Source organism: Chamaea fasciata, unplaced genomic scaffold (assembly GCF_029207755.1).
Source record: "Chamaea fasciata isolate MVZ Bird 193981 ecotype frontalis unplaced genomic scaffold, bChaFas1.0.hap1 SCAF_1, whole genome shotgun sequence".
NCBI classification, from domain to species: domain Eukaryota; kingdom Metazoa; phylum Chordata; class Aves; order Passeriformes; family Sylviidae; genus Chamaea; species Chamaea fasciata.
Window position 1 is genome coordinate 148,384,450 of NW_027094086.1, and position 17,441 is coordinate 148,401,890.

At 41.3% G+C, this 17,441-nt stretch overlaps 1 protein-coding gene across 2 annotated transcripts; it reads right to left on the minus strand.

Moving 5' to 3' along the window:
• Positions 1-3,295: 3,295 nt before the first annotated feature.
• Positions 3,296-11,858, minus strand: GORASP1 (golgi reassembly stacking protein 1). Of its 2 annotated transcripts, none has more exons than XM_066201337.1 (9): positions 11,709-11,858; positions 9,693-9,773; positions 8,515-8,718; positions 7,775-7,861; positions 7,311-7,441; positions 6,627-6,768; positions 5,978-6,116; positions 5,529-5,684; positions 3,296-5,242 (listed from the first exon to the last, which is right to left on the minus strand). In XM_066201337.1, the coding sequence occupies exons 1-9, from the start codon at positions 11,769-11,771 to the stop codon at positions 4,959-4,961; spliced, it is 1,287 nt and encodes a 428-aa protein (XP_066057434.1). In that variant the 5' UTR covers positions 11,772-11,858; the 3' UTR covers positions 3,296-4,958. The 2 variants fall into 2 exon arrangements, with proteins under 2 accessions (XP_066057434.1, XP_066057441.1); XM_066201344.1 differs by lacking the exon at positions 11,709-11,858 and adding an exon at positions 10,816-11,340.
• Between the last annotated feature and the right edge of the window lie 5,583 nt (positions 11,859-17,441).

Genomic DNA, 17,441 nt, shown 5'->3' on the forward strand with positions numbered 1-17,441 from the left:
TTTTCAAGTTGTTTTGTGTATTAGATGAATTGTGCAGTTTTGGAGCTTGAATTTGACAAAGGGCTTCAGAGTGCTTTGAAGCCTCAAGTAATGCAATGGCTGAAGAAATGGCAGTGCCTGAGCAGAATCCTGTGAGGATGATCTCATAATGTGGTTGAATATAAGAATTTCTGAAGTGAGCAGACCTTCAGATGTGACCTCTGAGTCCTGTTGAGGGGAGAATGTCCCATGGGCAGTGCTGCTTTTGTAGCATCAAAGTATTTTGTGCTAACAAGTGATTCGTGCCAGTTGCTGCTGAACTGTCTGGGTGTGGAAAGGTTGTAAGAGGCATGTGGGAAACCAAGCTGGGTTTCCTGATGTTGAAAATGCCAGGACGGAATGCTCAGAGCTTTTGCTGTAGGAATTGTCATCTGAGCTGCTGTCTCAAAGGACACAGTAATTCAGTGCCCAAATGTGCTCCCAGATTCCCAGCTCTGACTTCAATGGAGTATAAAGTGAGAGAAGGGGTTTTTTGCTACTCCCTTTTAAATTCCATCACCTTTTCTGGAGTTGTGCTGTCTGTAAGGGTCCTGAAGGCAGGAGGAGGAGAGCAGTGAGTTAATACAAGAGTCACAGCTCCTGGGAACATTGTGAACAGAGTTTCAGATTGCCAGAATCATAGAAAAGGCTGCAGATTTGCAGAAGTTATTTAATTTTCAAGTTCATAATGGGAAGGAGTTGTAAATCTAGTGTTTAGTAGAGCAGCCTGTCTCCCAGAAAAGCATTTAAATTATGTATGACAGGTAATTTTTTATTCACTTTAGGTGGGGTGAGAACAGGAGAGCTTGGCTCAGAACTTACAGCTAAAGTGCAGGTATCATTTTAGGATGAAAACTGCTGGAAGGATTTACCAGTGACTTTGAATATTTTTTCAGTGTTTTTTAAAATAAGCTCTAGGCAGAAAGGTTGTAGACTCCCCTTCCCTGGAAGTGTTCAAGGCCATGCTGGTTGGGGCTCTGAGCATCCTGTTCTAGTGGAAGGTGTCCCTGCCCATGGCAGGGGGTTGGAACTGGATGAGTTTTATTGTAGAATCGTAAATGGTTTGGACTGGAAGGGACCTTAGTGTAGTTCTACTTCTTGGTCTTGGGATTTTTTAGTTGGGTTGTCCATGTAATTCATGGAGAGGAGGGGTAGACAGGGACTGGCAGGGCAGTTACAGGTATAGAGACATTACACCAAGGTATTATTTTTCCCTTCACAGAGGTCCTGTTTGATTCAAATTTATCCCTAGAAATGTATTGAACTTCACATTTATAGCCAATCTTTAAGCACATCATCTTATACTGTGGATGTGATGCTGGCTCCTATACAGAGCCAGGTAGAGTCAGCTCCCAGGTGTATAACAGAGCATACACACCCTTAACAAAGTGCTTGATTGAAACAGCTCCCTGTACTACAGTGGAGGTTTTTCTGTACAGAGCTGTGCAAACACCATGCAGAGCAGAGCCTGGGTGGGTCATGTCTGATCTCTCTCTGAAGATACGGTAACACTATTCTAAATGTCTTTTTCAGGGGACTCTGAATGTTTAATTACAAATTGTAGCTTAGAAATGGAACTTTGAGCAAACAGTTGAAATTCTGCTACAGCAGAAGCAAAGCCAGTTAGTGTCTATTTAAGGAAAAAAGCCAAGAAGGAGGGTTGTGTGAGCAGTGCCCAGGAAATGGAACACTAACACAGTCTAATCAATGCAATGAGTAAGCTGTAGCTGCTTTCTCTTAAGAGCCTGTTCTTGTGTAGCTGCTTGGAGGTGAAAACACTTGCCCAGTTTTGGGGGAAGGTGGAGAATGCATGTGGAAATGCACAAGCCCACCAGTACATGAGTGGTGTGATCTCGGCTCAGCATTGCAGAGCTCCATTTTCCTGCAGCATTTCTGATTTACAGCTCAGAGAAGTTCAAGTGTGGCTGAGCAGCCTCTGCACAGAGCCTAGAGCGGTACAGCAGGATGTTCAGTAGATTGTCAAGCTTGCTGTGAAAGTTTAAGAGGGAAAATTAAATCATCACTGCCTGAATTTGGTGTTATAATCTACTAGTAGGTGTTCAACTTAAAGACAATAAAGACATCCATTCACTCATTCAAGTTCAGCCAGAATTAGTTCAGCATCCATATTGCTGTTGATAATGAGATCTGCATGTTTATCTCTAGGATGGTTATTTCCTTACCATAATCTTGGAGGTTTACAATCGTTCCTAGTACAGGGTTATGCTGTATGGAAAGTTCCCATGGATCAAGTTAGGCTCAGTTGGGGCAGGGCTTGGCCAGCTTTCCGTGGCCTCTGTTGAGCAGAGGTCTGAGTACCTGGGTGGGAGGAGGCTCCTCCTGGCTCAGCCCCCATCAGCCCTGGGTGCTGTGACATTGGCAGGAGCACCCAGGGCTCAGTGGAGATGGGCTTTGTCTAATCCTCTCTCTAATACTTGAGCTGCTGGGAGCCTCTGTGGATTTAACGTCTGCCAGACCTGTGTCCTCAGGCTCAAGTGTTAATTTTAGGGAGCAGCTCAGGCCTGGAAGCTCATCCTGTTGTGTCTGGTCATACAAACCACCCTGCTGCTGTAGCGTCAGAGGTGACCTCCTTTTCCTCCTCCATTCTACCCTTCTCCTGATGCTGCCCAGATAATCCTTCTTGTGTCTGCAGAAGAGCTGCTGCTGTCAGCTTTAGAGAGAGAAAGGTCACATCCAGCTCCTGCTGACCTGGAAACAGACATTTGGGACAGCAGCAGGCTCAGTGGCTGTTTGGTATTGGCTCTGAATCCAGCCACCCTCAGGTGCTTCTCCCATTCTTTTTAGGTTTTATTTTGAAACTAAAATTCCAATGATTTTTCTCACTTTGCACCCACAAACAGGGAGTACTCTCTGCTTTCTGGGCTGCAGCTGTGAGGGAGTAGCCAAGTTGGAAAGAGGAAAGAAATTTGATGAGGAGGTCCAACTCTTCACCTCATTTAGCATTTGAATGATCGGGTTTCAGGTTTGGAGAACAAAACATTCTCCTGCTACTTGGTTTTCCAAACCCCTTCCTAGAGCCAGTTAACATAACACACAGAGGCTGGATACCGACTGAAGAAAGTTTAAGCCATTTATTATGCTGACATTTGAAATCTAGCATGAGTTTTGACATTCCCTGCTCTTAGATTTCTAAAAAGTGTTTATGGTACAGAGTCACTTAAATGAGCTGTTACCCTCTCCTGGCCATTTTTAAGAAAAGTAAAGGACTAGAAATAGTCCTAAATAAACAACATGAATAAAACACCAACGATGTGTCTTCAGGCATCAGGCTTCAAAATCAAACAAGCCCTGGAATAGTTTAAATTACATTTATTTTTAATGTTTGGCTGTTTGCCCTTGTAACAGTCAGCTGGGGGAACAAAATAGGAAATTTATTTTAGCAACATAGGAAATAAAATTGGCTCACAATTAACAGACCCTTCAGCAGACTCGAATTCACTGTCAATTCTACTCCCTTTAGTTAGAGCTTCATACATTCCCCTTAAAGCAACAGGTACTTTGACAATCTCATTCAGAACTACTGTACTTGCAGTATTTCAGACTAACAACAGATCAAGGACAGATTTTTTTGTCAGGGTGGACTTATCTGAGGCCCTAATGTGCTGTGACTTTGGCTGAAGCTGAGCTGTCACAGGCAAACCTGTGGGACCCTGAGTCCCCCCCTGCATCAGGACCAGATTTCAGCCCAGTCAGCTGCCACTTACTGACCTGCACAGTGCAGAAACAGCAGGAGGAGCCAGGGCAGGGCAAAGGAAATCAGGCAATATTGTGCTAAATAAGTGTACTCAGTTTATAGCCTAAACACACACCAGCCTAGTACCCCATTCACTTAATTTACAAAGGGTTTTCACTGCAGTAGCTGTATTATTGCCTTGCAGCAGCTTTAAAATTCCACGCTAAATCACTGCCCTGAGGATTATAAAACCATCCATGTCTTCCATTGTTTGTCATGTTTGCCATTACATTCAGAAGTGATTTTGGAAACAAATGCAAACAAAAAAAAAAAAAAAAAAGCTACAAAAACCAATTGTTGGTGCTGCACAACAGCCCCATGTCTTAAACTTACAATTTGTATAAAAATAGCAGTGAGTGAATAGAAAAGCACAAGCAAAGGAAATCTAGAAGCCAAGACATTCAATCTTCACCAAAAAGATTAATCATCTCTGCTTTAAAATCATCTTGAATTTGTTTCAAGTAACCACCATCATTCCCTCCCCCCTTACGGTTTATTTAACTGCAAGGCTACCACCTGGTCCTCTCAAGAGCAGAAGTGCATGACACAGGACCCACTACAATGGCTTTGTCCCATTTGGGGCTGCAATTTCAAACCCCACTGTTTCCTTCCTGCCCAGGTAGGTATAAAGAAAGTACATGAATGACTGTTGCAGGTAAGGAAATTAAACCAAGAAAAATAACAGTCTAGTAGCAGTACTAGAGCAGTAAGTAAAGGTATCTTAGTGTGCGAAATGCCTTGCAAGGCATCTATCCAGGATGTACCATTAGAAAAGCTTTCTAACAAATCAAAACTATAAATATTTTTTTTTAATGCCATCAAACATACCAATAAAAATCATCACTAAGTGTCACTGTTCAGGCACAGTGCCTTTGTAAATACATTCAGGAGCACTTGTAGGCAAATGTGAATTCCAGAACTTGACATTCTGCCAGTGTTGAGCTTGTTTCTGCATCTGTTTCTCTATTGATTGGGTGATTTTGGACAGCATTTAAATTCTGAACGTAGCTCAATCCATTAAACAGTGATTGGAAAAGACAACAGGATATGTACTTCATGTGATTTCTTTTTTAGTATTGTCTACACTAACAAAATAGAATAATTGTAATTCTTTCAAGATCAGAAAAATACTCCAAGCTGTAGCACTGCAGCATTCAGCAGTCTGTAAACAGCAGCAAGGTCCATTTCACTCAGGACCTTGTGCAGCTGCTTCTCCTTTCTGCTCACTTGGTGCTTCGTGCTCTGGTGTCTCTGGAGCAGTGGTCAGTGAGCTCTCAGTGCTGTTCACAGGCAGCTTGGATTCCTGGTTATCTGCATCAGTTCCTAGTGTTGTTTTTGAAGAAATGTCATGAGGAAGATCAAGAGAAGGTAAAGATGGAATTGAAGGCAGGAGGTCATCCAGTGTGGGCTGCTTCTCTGAGCCTTCAGGATACGGGGTTAAACCATCAGGATCCAAAGCTGAGGCATTTTCTGGGAAATGGAGATAGTTTGTAAAAAAACAAAACATATCAGGCTAACAGACAGTGCCTCAGCATTTTCATTTAAAGAGATCCACATTCTATAAACATAAGGAAAAGCACATTATATTTTTCCATTTCTAAACCTGATTTATGCTACTTTTTCCATCCCATTTTTGCCATTCTTGATGATTTTTATTAAAATTTTCCTAATTTCCAAAAACGGTGATGATGTTAAGCAAGCATGAGTTGGTGCCATTCCAGAAATAAGATCTAAAGGAAATCCTGAGTGCACTTACCAAAATAAGCAGAGGCTTCACTATTTGGCATTAATGTTTCAGGGCCTACAGAAGCCCCTGCTGCTGGCATGTTGAAGGAGGCAGATGGGGACAGGCTGGACACTTCTGTTAAGCTTGTGAACTCAGAAACTGAAATTCCAGACATATCTAGAAATCCTGAAGGAGAGAGCAAGTATTAGTTAGATGCAACACAGAAGCCTAGATTCAAAAGGACATGTTCTATCCAGACTGAAGTCAGTGAAGTCCCCTTCCCACTGAATGCAAATAAATGTAACTTATGTAGTACCCAAATTCTACAGCTCTGAAATCCAGGTAAGTCAAAAACCTCAAGGAAAACCACCACCACTGCTCACAGCTCTGAATTTAAACCTCTAGCTTGTTTAAGACCACATTAGTTGATTTAGATGTACTCTAAAGAATTGGTGAAAAAAGCACCCAAGAAAACATACCTGGATCCATAACTCTCTGGAGAGGGGGAGGAGGAGAAAGGGAACTTTCTGGTGAGTATCCACTCATTTCTGTGGAATGATCCAAGTTCGTAACTGTTTCAGAGCTGTCATTCTGAGAGGTAGGTGCCAACAATAGAGTCTGGAATAAGACAGCAAGAAGTAAAAACATTGTCTTACAGCAGAAGCTTCACCTGTAGCCAGCCATCCCATGAAAGCATCCTGCCTGTCTCCACATGCACCAGTTCAGAGAGAAGCTGTGATGCTGAAACTGAAAGTCAAACACCACTTAGGACATGTTCCAGTTCAGCCTTTTAAAGCCAGTCTGTTCTCAGAACTTGGTTCCTGGAGGTGTATCTTTCTCCTAGTGAAAGAGGTGTTCTAATATCATCCTCATTGACTGGCACAGCTGTAGGATGCAAGACTTAAAAATAGGGAGAAAATACCTGGCAGGAATTTATATCAGCTGACACTGGGGACCTGGCACCTGCTCAGCAGCATCAGCTCTCCCTTTCCTTTCACCCAACTCCATTTCATTCAAGGAAAATTGAATGCTGTACTCCCAATATTCTGCATTACCACTGTCCCAAACAGCAGAAAATTTTGAACCTCCAGAGAACAGAGCAGAGACTGGAATCTATTTCTTTCCTACCTCTGTGTAACCATTAGTGGATGGCACAGGAGTTCCAGCTTCTGGTGAGGGTGTAGGTGATTTGCTTTCTGGCTTTTTCTTTGATGTCATGGACTGCGTTGGAATTCTGTGCAAATAGCCATATCCAATACCACATCCTAAACTGCACAAGAGAAAAAAAATCAAGACACAAGAAAGGTGTTCTTAACAAAGCTAATATTTTAAATTTTCACTCTTTTAAACAAGAAGGGTTTGTGTCTTTTATCTATAGCAGGAAACCTACCTGCAAGAATTTCCACTTAAGAGTACTCCAGGAATACTCCGCAATCAACTTTGAGACATGCACAGCTTAGCTTTCAGTGCATTATTTTATATCTTTACCAAATATTTAATCTGACCTGATGTGGGTTTTGTTCTTGCTTTAGCTGCATGTTTTGACTATGAGAAGCAGATAATGAATCTGCTAATGGGAAACTCAAGACAGGAGTTTTGCCATTTGATTCAACTTGAACAGGATTAGATCTTGAATGTGCTGAATTCCTAGTTCTAAGCTGATTTTTTTAAATGCAAAGATTAACAGTTTTGGGTGACAAGTGTGAGGAAACAAGGCTTAACTTGGAAACACCAATAACTGATATCAGTAATGCTCCTAACAGGAGCTCATTTACAGCAAGTGTAAAACCTGTCATCAAGAGAGATCAGTACCTTCCTTCTCCACCCCAAGCTCCATTGGGAGTCACAACTACCTCGCGGATGGAATCTGCTTCAGTGTTATAAACCATCAGCTTCAGTGGCTTCCCCTCATGGGCTTCAATCAGGGAAAAGAAATCCTCTGACTGGAAAAAAAAAGAAAGTAGAAGTTAATAAACCCAAATGTGCAAGTCGATGTTTTACACTGTTATTTACTCAATGTGAGGTATCAAACACCCAGAGACAGAAAAATCACCAATGTAATTTGACCTTTAGTGGCAACTTCTTTTTATTGTCAGACTAAAAAGAAAGATAATGTTTACCTTAACAATAAAGCTTCTGACATACACATCAACCTTCCAAAATCCAACACCACCCCCACATGTTTGATTACATTGATACAAAACCCAAATCCTACAACAAGCACGTGGCAGGCACAAAGACAATCACTCCCTGCTGGCAGGAACATGCACCCTTACCTCCTGGAGAATCTGATCAGACCCAACAACGTAGTCAGTGTATGGCTGGAGCCCAGCCAGAGCCGCAGGAGATGAAGGTTCAACGTCCTGGGGAAGAATGACACAAGTCATCTGCACCCACAGAGGAGAAACCACCAAGATCAAAACCCAGAGCTAACTCCCAGAGCAAGGAAGGAAAGAACCTTTTGTTTATGGGATAAAAAAGAAGTTCTTGGATAGTCTACATCCATGTGTGACATCCTGAGTAAGAAAGATGTAAAACATGATGAGTAATAAAATTTTACCAATGTAAAATTACATCCTCTGATGATGTTGAGAAATTGCATTTACTTAAACAAACAGAAACATAAACATTCTTTCCTATTCAGCTTTACTCTTTCAGCTCTTCCTCTTAATTTTAAAATAAATTTGTGATGCTTTTTGTAACTTAATGAAGTTTAGCCAGCATAGACACCGATCAGGCCAGAATCTTTTTTGCTTTTGCCATTGATTCTTCAACATAAAATTAAAAACCCCTTCCCACCTATCCTGTTTGGTCCAGTTGGGATGGAGTTATTTTTGTTACCTGACAGCCACACCCGCTTCTTGTCCCTACTCAAACAGCTCAGACAAACCTTCAGGACTGTGTTCCCTTCCTCTGTGTGATTGCATCACTGTACTTTACATTACTGCTAAACATCACACTGTCAAACAAGGTTATTACATGAATAATAACGGGGCAGCCAAGAATTCCTCCTCACCAGAACATGCCAGACGTGTTCATTGGCTCCCTGGAAGCTGCAGAACCTCACACTGGCTCCAAGGAGGCCTTGTCCTCCCCACATGTTACTGGGGATTACCTCCACCTCTCGGATTTTCATTGTTTTGATGTTATACACCTCCAGCTTCACTGCCTTCTCAGCATTTGCCTTCAGCAGGTCTTTCAGCATATTGTTTTCCTTGTTCTGTAGAGCAGAGATAGAGGATTAACATTATTTCCAGTTGCACCTGTAGCATCTGTGGCAGAATTTGAATACAAAGAACCAAAACTATTAAAGTTTAGGCTCATAAACAATCCCAGCAATTTCCAATTCAATTTTCTTTTACTAGAAAGCAGTCAGTACTGTCAACACACATCCCTTTACATAAATCCTTCCTGTTATTCTATTTCATCACTGGCATTCCTGTCCTTTAAAAATGCTGTTAAATAATACCAACAGATGCCAACTGTGTAGTCTCACAATTAGCATCAACATTTCACTTCATGTCTCTGAGCCCCATCCCTCTTCAACAGCCCTACAAAGTCACTGCAAACTGACTGTGAAAGAATATCTTCATTTCTGTAATGTCAGAAGATTAAATGATCTTCCCCCAAAATCTGCCCTTCCAAAAAAAGACATCTCCTCTCATAAAACCAAGACAAACTTAACGAATTCAGCTTGTATGTGGTTAGGGTGGAGCATATGAGGCAAAGCTCTGAGCCTTTTAAATAAACAAAACCCCATCAAACCAAAACTCAACTCTTCTCTCATAACACACAGGAACTGTGCTCTTGGTCGCAAAAGTGTAAGTAGACAGGCCACGATTCATTTTTTTTGTTTTATCAAATTTTGAAACAAGCTAAACAAATGTTGAGCTCTTGACTCACCAGTTCAGTATTCACCTTGTGGTAGAAACTATGTACGAATGAGCAATAACATCAACATTGTGTTAACCTGTTAAAAAGTTAAGGTGAGGAAAGGCATAAACAAAATCTTTCCTTCAAACTTGGATCTAGCCAAAGAGACTTTGAACACCTCCAAATTTTACTTCACTTTTAATGTCCAATGTGAGAAGTTTCTCTGCTTGTGACAGTTCTGGCTTTTACCTTCCATCATCACTACAGCGCCCACAGTTCATGGAGGGTGGAGAAAAACAACACTGAAATTGTGTGACTTACAAGCCTCGTGTGTCCTATGGCAATGATGAAATCAAAGAAAGGTTCCAGTCCTCCTTGCTGGGCTGGGGAGTTCTCTTGAACCTGCAGAATGTAACATTTTATTGTTATTCTACAATGATCTCCAGTTACGTAATTGAAAGTGTTAATCTTTACACTTGAGTCAATATTTACTTTTGAGTTGAGCCTGAGATAAGGCACCAAATGACCTCCCTCAAGAAGCAGTCCATAATTAGGATCTTACTTTCATAAAACTATGAATAGATACCCAAATTAAGCTGTAAAAAGCAGGTTTTGAAGCCCATATAAAACACAAATGTTGTGATTCAGAGTTGGCAGCCTGGAATTATTAAATACTGAATACTTTGGAGAAAGGCTTGGTTTTCAATGTGCTGCTGCAGGATTTTCTTCCATGGTTCCAACAACCTGAGCACAGTGAGAGTCCCCACTTGCATCAGAGCCATTTTTCCATGAACACAAGTGACAGGTGGGTTCCCACATTTCCAGCCCACTGGAACAGGAATATTTACACAAGCACACACCTGCCCACAAGTTCTGGTCAAGAAAATTGTCACCCCTTACAAAAGATTCCTAAGAGCTGGGACATCTCAATTTCATTAGAACCAAAGTTGTCATAGAAGAGATGCCAGCAATAGAGAGAATACTCATAAAACACATACCAAGAAAAACCCCACCAAAAGTTCACAGATTACATTAAAGTCCACCCACTTCCAGGTACAGGGACAAAACAAGATGGTGTCAAGGAATCACTGCAAACCTACTGACAGTTTGCCCTTGACTTCACTTTTTGTTAACTCAGCAGCCCTTAACCTAAGATATATTTGACCCCTGAGGGCCACCTCACAATTTAAGCACAAAATTACAACCCAGGCATCATCTAAACTGGGAAGTTCATTGCTAGGCAAGTTAAAACTCCTACATCCTATATTTGGTCTGGTGTTACCAAAATGCTAGATATGTATTTTTACTTTCATTTACTACATAAAGTTGTACTGGTATTGGGGGTTTTGCTGGCAGAACTGTCCATAAAAGTTATAAAATATATTTAATAGCACAGTTACTTCAGCAAAAGCTTCTAAAGCAAAAATAAGAACAAAAAGCATACTTTATTTTTGAACAGTCAAGACTAAGCGCTGTAACCACAGCTGGAGTAGAAGTATTAACTTCCATCACAACCCTGAACTGCATCCAAAGCCGGCAGCTTTATCCTGGTGCTGAGAAACACGGAACGCAGATGAAGTAGAAACAGCAAGTGGCAGCAATGCTCCCATTCTTATCCCAGGGAGGGGAAATACCCACTAAAAGAAACGATAACTCATGCAAACAGCTGTTATCTGCCCATCCTTAAACTTCCAGATAGGCATTTACACCACCGTACGTGCAGACAATCTGCTAAAGAGAGGAGTTACAACAAACTTGCATCTACATCTGGGAGAGGCAGCCAGATGCGGAGGAAAGCACCGCTGGAGCGGGAATTAAACCCCCAACGCGATGCTGTGAAGATCCACAGAGAAGGGAGCAGGGAAAAAAGGAGAGAAGAAGGGGAATAGGGAGAGAGAAGAACAGGGAGAGAAGGAGAAGAGCAGAGAGAGAGAACAGGGAGAGATGAAGAGAAGAAGGGGAACGGGAATGGGAGGAGGGTAACAGGCAGGGAAGAAGCTCTGTTCTACTCTTAAACTACTTCAAGTTCCCCGAGAGCAGCCCCACAGGCTGCCCCAGGCTGTTCGGCACCCAAGTCCCGCCAGGTCGCGGCCCCGAGCTCGCTGCAGCCGCCGGGACAGGCACCCGCCGGTCCCGGGAGCGGCGCGGCCGCCCCGCCCCTGCCGGCGTGGCAGCTCCGGGAAGGAGCCGACAGGTGGGAGCCGGGGCGACCCAGCCACCCCGGGCGGGACGCGGCAGCGGGACCCCGCCGGACCCGCCCCAGCGCCCGCCGCCCCTCGCGGCCCTCCCAACCTCCCTCCCTCCCTCTCCCCGCGGGCCCGGCGGCGGCCGCCTCACCCCGTGCACGTGGAAGCCCTCGGCGCCGCCGCCGGGGCCCTCGGAGCTGGATCCCAGCCCCATGGCGGCAGCCCCGCCAGCGCTCCGCCGGGACCCGAGCGGACCCGGCCCTCAGGCGGCGCCGGCCCCGAGCATCGCCCTCGCGCTGCCGCAGGCGCGAGCAGCCGAGCGCCGAGCGCAGCGCCGGGACACGGAGGAGCGATGCGGGAGCGCGGCTCGGCTCCGCGCCCTGGCGCGTGACCGCCGGGGAACGCCCCCTAGCGACGGGGGCGGGGCGGGAGAAGCGAGGCGTTGCTGTGGGGGGAGGGAGGGGGCGTGGCTATAGTTGATGGGCGTGGTCTGTGCTGAGGGGCGTGGTCAGGATCGAGGGGCGGGGCCAGTGCTCCATTCCCAGGGCCGCAAAATCGCTGAATCACGGAATTTTTAAGTGGGAAAAAACTTTGAGATTGCTGAATCCAACCTATCAACGAAGACCACCATAGCGACAGTCCATGACACTGAATACCACGTCCAGTCTTCTCTCAAGCATCTCCAGGGACGGTGGCTCCACCATCTTCTTGGGCAGCGCCTTCCGATGTCTAATCAGCCTTTTCTATGAAGAAATTCCTCCTGATGTCCAACCTAAACCTCCCCTGAAGGCACAGCTTAAGTCTATGAAAAATAAAAAGCCAAACTGGTCCACTACTCTTCTCATTCTAACAGCCTTTAAAAATTATCCCCCTGTTAGTATAATCCAGAAAGAGGTTATTGCTAATTTTTTACTAATACTATGTTTCTGTTCCTCTCCATAGGCAGAGAATGGTGCTCAGAAACAGCATTTCTACCAACTGAGACAACTTTTAGCATTAATAGCTGAAGAGGTAAATCAATAGTCCTGTGTTGTTTTATATGTGGTAGGTGATCACTTAGAGGTTGTGGAATTTCCACCCTCCTGAAATTTCATGTCTACCCCACTGCGTTCTACTTAAGATGGATCCTTCTGCCTTTAACTCATGAATGGAAAAGTTCTGAACATTTTCAAAGTAGCAGAATTAATTTGAAATGTTATTATATTAACATCGTTAAAAATGTTACTTATATTTCCTTCATGAACATTTTCATTTCAGTATAAAAGTACTGATTTCATTAAAACTCCGTGATAGTACTGCCCTCTCCTCCAGGAGAGAGAACCTCCAGGTCCTCATTTTTCAAAGGAGCCATCCACATAATCTCTGTGGTTCAAGTGTGATGCATAAAAACAGAAAAAACCCCAAAAACCAGCTTTTTCCATCCTCTGCCTTCGCTTCCAAGTGAAATTCTTACATTCCCTGTCACTTCAGGAGCTATTTATGCTTGAAAACCCGCACAGTTTGGCTCATATTTATCCAAAGAAAGCACAGGATATTCTCAGGAGCCTTTTTAAGTAACTTTTCCCCGGAGTTGTCTCTAAGCTGCGACTGCAGATCTGTGCATCGCATTCATTGAGCAGATGGGAAGTAAAAGTATTCAGAAAAAAAGAAAATTATGCCGAACATTTATCTGTGGGAGGGGTTTTTTTGCTCTGTATATTTGGGAACCTTATCTCATAGTTGTATTTTGTATTAAACTGCTTTTCTTCTGAGTGTCTTTTGTACCAGGTGAGCCAATGAGGAGCTGCAGTGTTGGCCATGTAATTGTATTTTTACAAACAATAGAAATGCGAAACATTTCTTCAGGCGTACCAAAAGTAGATGCCAGAGAAGAGAGTTTGAATCCAGTACTAAATTAGTACTTAGGAAATAAAAGACCATTAAAAAATAATACAGGAAAATCTAGAGGAATTCTTTGCATTTTATGCATTTTATTGCGTGTTTATCACAGAAGGCGGTGAAGAGGTTCCCGTCCCCAAATCTTTCTTTGTATTGTCTTGTGTTAAGGTGGAGGTGGAAGAACCCATGAACAGAGAAAATAAGCAATAAATTTGCAGGAATGGGTGGTACTTATCCCAACTTTCCGGAGGAACAGGGGAATGAGCTGGCACACTCCGGGCAGATGTTTTGTACTGCTTGCTTTTAGCACTTTGGCTGCAGAGGACTGGGAAGTACTAAACATCCAATTCTTTAACAAGGAATTCTAGCAGAGATCTGAAGGGGAGGTCTGCAAGCCTTAATAAAGTAAGAGAAACTATAGTAAATAATATTTTCAGTGGCTACCTGAGTATTATATTCTTGGGAAGAGCCAGCATGACTGTGATAAAGGAATATCCCGTCTCACACATCTGGAAATACATGAAAAGGAGCAATCTGCTTGCTTGGATTTCAAAAACTCCCTCATCAAAGCTTTATCTAGGTTTTTTTTTTAAAGGAAACTAAGCAATGAGACTGTGCTTTGAGTTAAATTTATATCAATGAGTGGCTAAAAGATGAAAAGGTTATAACAGTGAATGGTTACTGAAAGATGATTCAAAGAGTTATTGAAAAACCCAAACACTGGTTCTCCTCATAATCAAAAATCCTGGAAAGAGAGATAGCACTGAGATGACAAAAAAAGTGTAAAAATATGGATAAGGTAGTCTCTTTTTTTTTAACTTGTGCCTTTACATTTTGCTTGTCACAAGTTCCAACAGTCTGAAAGTTGATGATCCATTAGCCCAGTGTTTCATCCACCTCTGCAGTTTAAGCGAGGAGTTGTAGAACAAAAGAAAACTGGGGGTGATTTGGTAAATATAGGCATGTTTTAAGTAGTATTTTATCTAATTTACTGAAGAAACTAGCACCAAAAAATAGCACTGTGGTCAACAAATTACTGAAAGAAATCTAATCTGCCCCGGGCCACTCTTTTGCAGCAGTTTTGTTTGTTTGGAAAAATACTTTAGCTCATGTTTATTCAACACTTGACCAGTGCTTCCATATTAAATTTGTCAGCTTACCCAGAGACTCCAATAAATTATTAAAGAACAGCGGTGCATAGCAAGATTTGTAGTGACACATTGATTCTCTCACAGAGAGAAATCAAGCTTTATTTTCATGGGGCTCCCTTGAGGATGATTCTGTGCTGCACTAAAGATTTATTTTAAATGGTTGCATGGGTGTTGCTGGAACATCAACACAAGACCATGTCAGACACCAGAGAAGAAAGTTATTTATTCTTTTGGAGGTAATCAATTTTAGGAAAACAAAGATGTGTCAGTGGAGAATTACATATATAATATCTATATTCATGTATGATGTTGTACATTCAGTGTGACTTTTTGCAAAAATATTTAATTTTTTAAAAATATGCTTTCTAAAGGAGAAAACTTACTGCTTTACTTTCCAGTCTGGCAAATGATGAAGAATTTTGCTTTCAGTGCCACAATCTGAGAAGCCCTGCACGTGTGTTTCAAGCATTAGGAGGTTTTTTTTTGTTTGGTTTTTTGTTTGTTTCATTTTGGTTTTGGTTTTGTTTTTGGTTGGTTTTTTTTGTTTGAATGTTGTTGCTGTTACATCACTTTTCAAACCTTTACACATTTAGCACATTTTTGGTTTAGTCTTTAGAATTTGAATATATTTTGGTTATAGATTTTGAGGCTGGTTTAGACCTGGAAAATCAAAGAAACAGGAGGAATGTAGGGGCTAATTAATTATATTATGCAGGAATATTTTTAAAGCTAATGGGTAGAAATGATGGAGGACTTGACTGAATGCTGAAAATGTCTCCTGGATCTTGAGAGGGAGCGTATTAATGGTATTTCATCTATAGCAAGGCAGAAGGCCTCACTATTTAAAAAGTAAAATGAGATCATTCCAATTTTAGCCAAATATGAATAATTATAAATATGCAAAAGCTAATGTAAACTGTACCCTAGTTTATAATTATCTCGATTACATTTCTTGTTGACTATAAAATCTGGGATAATTCATTGATTATTTTTTCTTTAGTGAACATTTCTATATTATTCCAAGACTTTTTCAGACAAGAAAGAAAGTTTATTTGTTTGTACAGAGGGAAAATAAAATAATGGTTGGGGGTAACACTGTTTCACTGTGTCTACTTACATTTGGGGGTAACACTGTTTCATCATATCTACTTATATTTGGTTGTAACTTTGGGATTACTTTGATGTAATTACATGCCAGAGGCAAGGAAGCTGGAATTAAAGAGCTTTCTGAACAGGTCTTACTGACTGTTCCACTAGGAGGCAAATCCTGACCTAGTGACAAAAAGGTACAAGGATTTTAAGATTTTTCCAGCCTCTTCTCCCTGTGGTTTTTTGGGGTTTTTTTCTGTAATTATTCTTTCCTCATTGGTTGTGTCGTACAGGAAACAGTCTGCATTTAAAAGTTCAAACTTTTGCATTTAAAAGAGTTTCTGAAAAAAAGCAGAGGAGACTTTTTGGTCCCATGTGACACTGAACAGAGGTGGCACATTCATGTCATAAAAACTGGTGGGTGAAAATTGGTGTCAAAATTCTCGGCAAACACTTTTTGAAATTAAACTTTTAAAAATTTTATTCTGATAATTGTGTATTAGACGGTGAAAATAGGATTGTTTTATTTGTTATAAGTAGTTGAGATTAATCTTTTAGGTATTCTCCAAAACAGTTTGTCCGCAGAAGATTTTCCTTTTATGATAAAATCAGTCCATGATAAAAAAACCAAGATTATTGGCAATGCAGGGTTAAAACCATAACAACTGGCAGGAAATCAGAAATATTTTGTGGTTGTTCCAGGGCTTTAAGCTACTACAATTACTGCAATGTTATGGCATTTCCACACAATGATATCTGCATCAGGTCTTTGTTTTTGTAGATACTGAATTTTGAAAGAAATGTCATTTGTCATTTGTGGCAATGGAACTAAAACAATGTCACACAGAACTGGCAGATCCTGCCGGGAACTGTACACTTTAAATGCTTATTTTTCAAAGCTCTTTGTGTGCTTAGCACTTACAACTTGCCTGCAATATCAGTCTTTTCTAAAGGTTCCTATGTAAATGTAAAATGGGTGCTGACTGCTCTACATTTAGATCTGTAGATACAGTATAAAAAGCTGCAGCTGAGCTAGCTGTAGGTTTCTTTTTTCAGTCAGTGGAGAAAAAGGCAATTCTTGACTGTAGCTATTATTAAAGATTTCTCAAGCCTGTTGTACAAATAATTTTTCAATATGGCAGAAGGATTGTGTAGAAGAAAGATCTTTAGCTTCTTTCAGAACTGTTTCCCTGTAGAAACATATTATTGTTATTCCTTTGTAAATTCTCATCAGAAATTATAAAGGAATAACATTCAAAATCTCAAAGGATTAATGTTTTCAAATATTGACTGTCTAAAATCAGTAAGCATCAGAAATAAATTGCAGTACAGAGGAAATTCTGTGAATGAGTTTCATTAGTTAAGAATGATGAAACATATTAATAGAATATTGGTTCTTCCCTCATTATCAATGCAAAATATTAATGCAGTAATATACCTATAATAAATTTCAGGATTATGAAAGAAGTTGACCCTAAACATTGTTTTGGGTCAAAATAATTGGGACTAGGAACTCAACATTACGGAGGACAATAATGTTTACAGAAATTCATTATTCAAAATTAAAAGGAAGAGCACCTCGTAGATCAAGCCTGTTTAAACTGCATTTTCTTAAGGAGATTCATTTAATCTTCCACTTGTGCAGATGATTTGCAGGACCTATATCATGTGAACAATTGAATTTAGTCCTGAACAATTATGTATCTGACGGAATTATCCACTTCACTGGCAAATATTAATAAATCTGTCATGATCTTCAGTCGCAT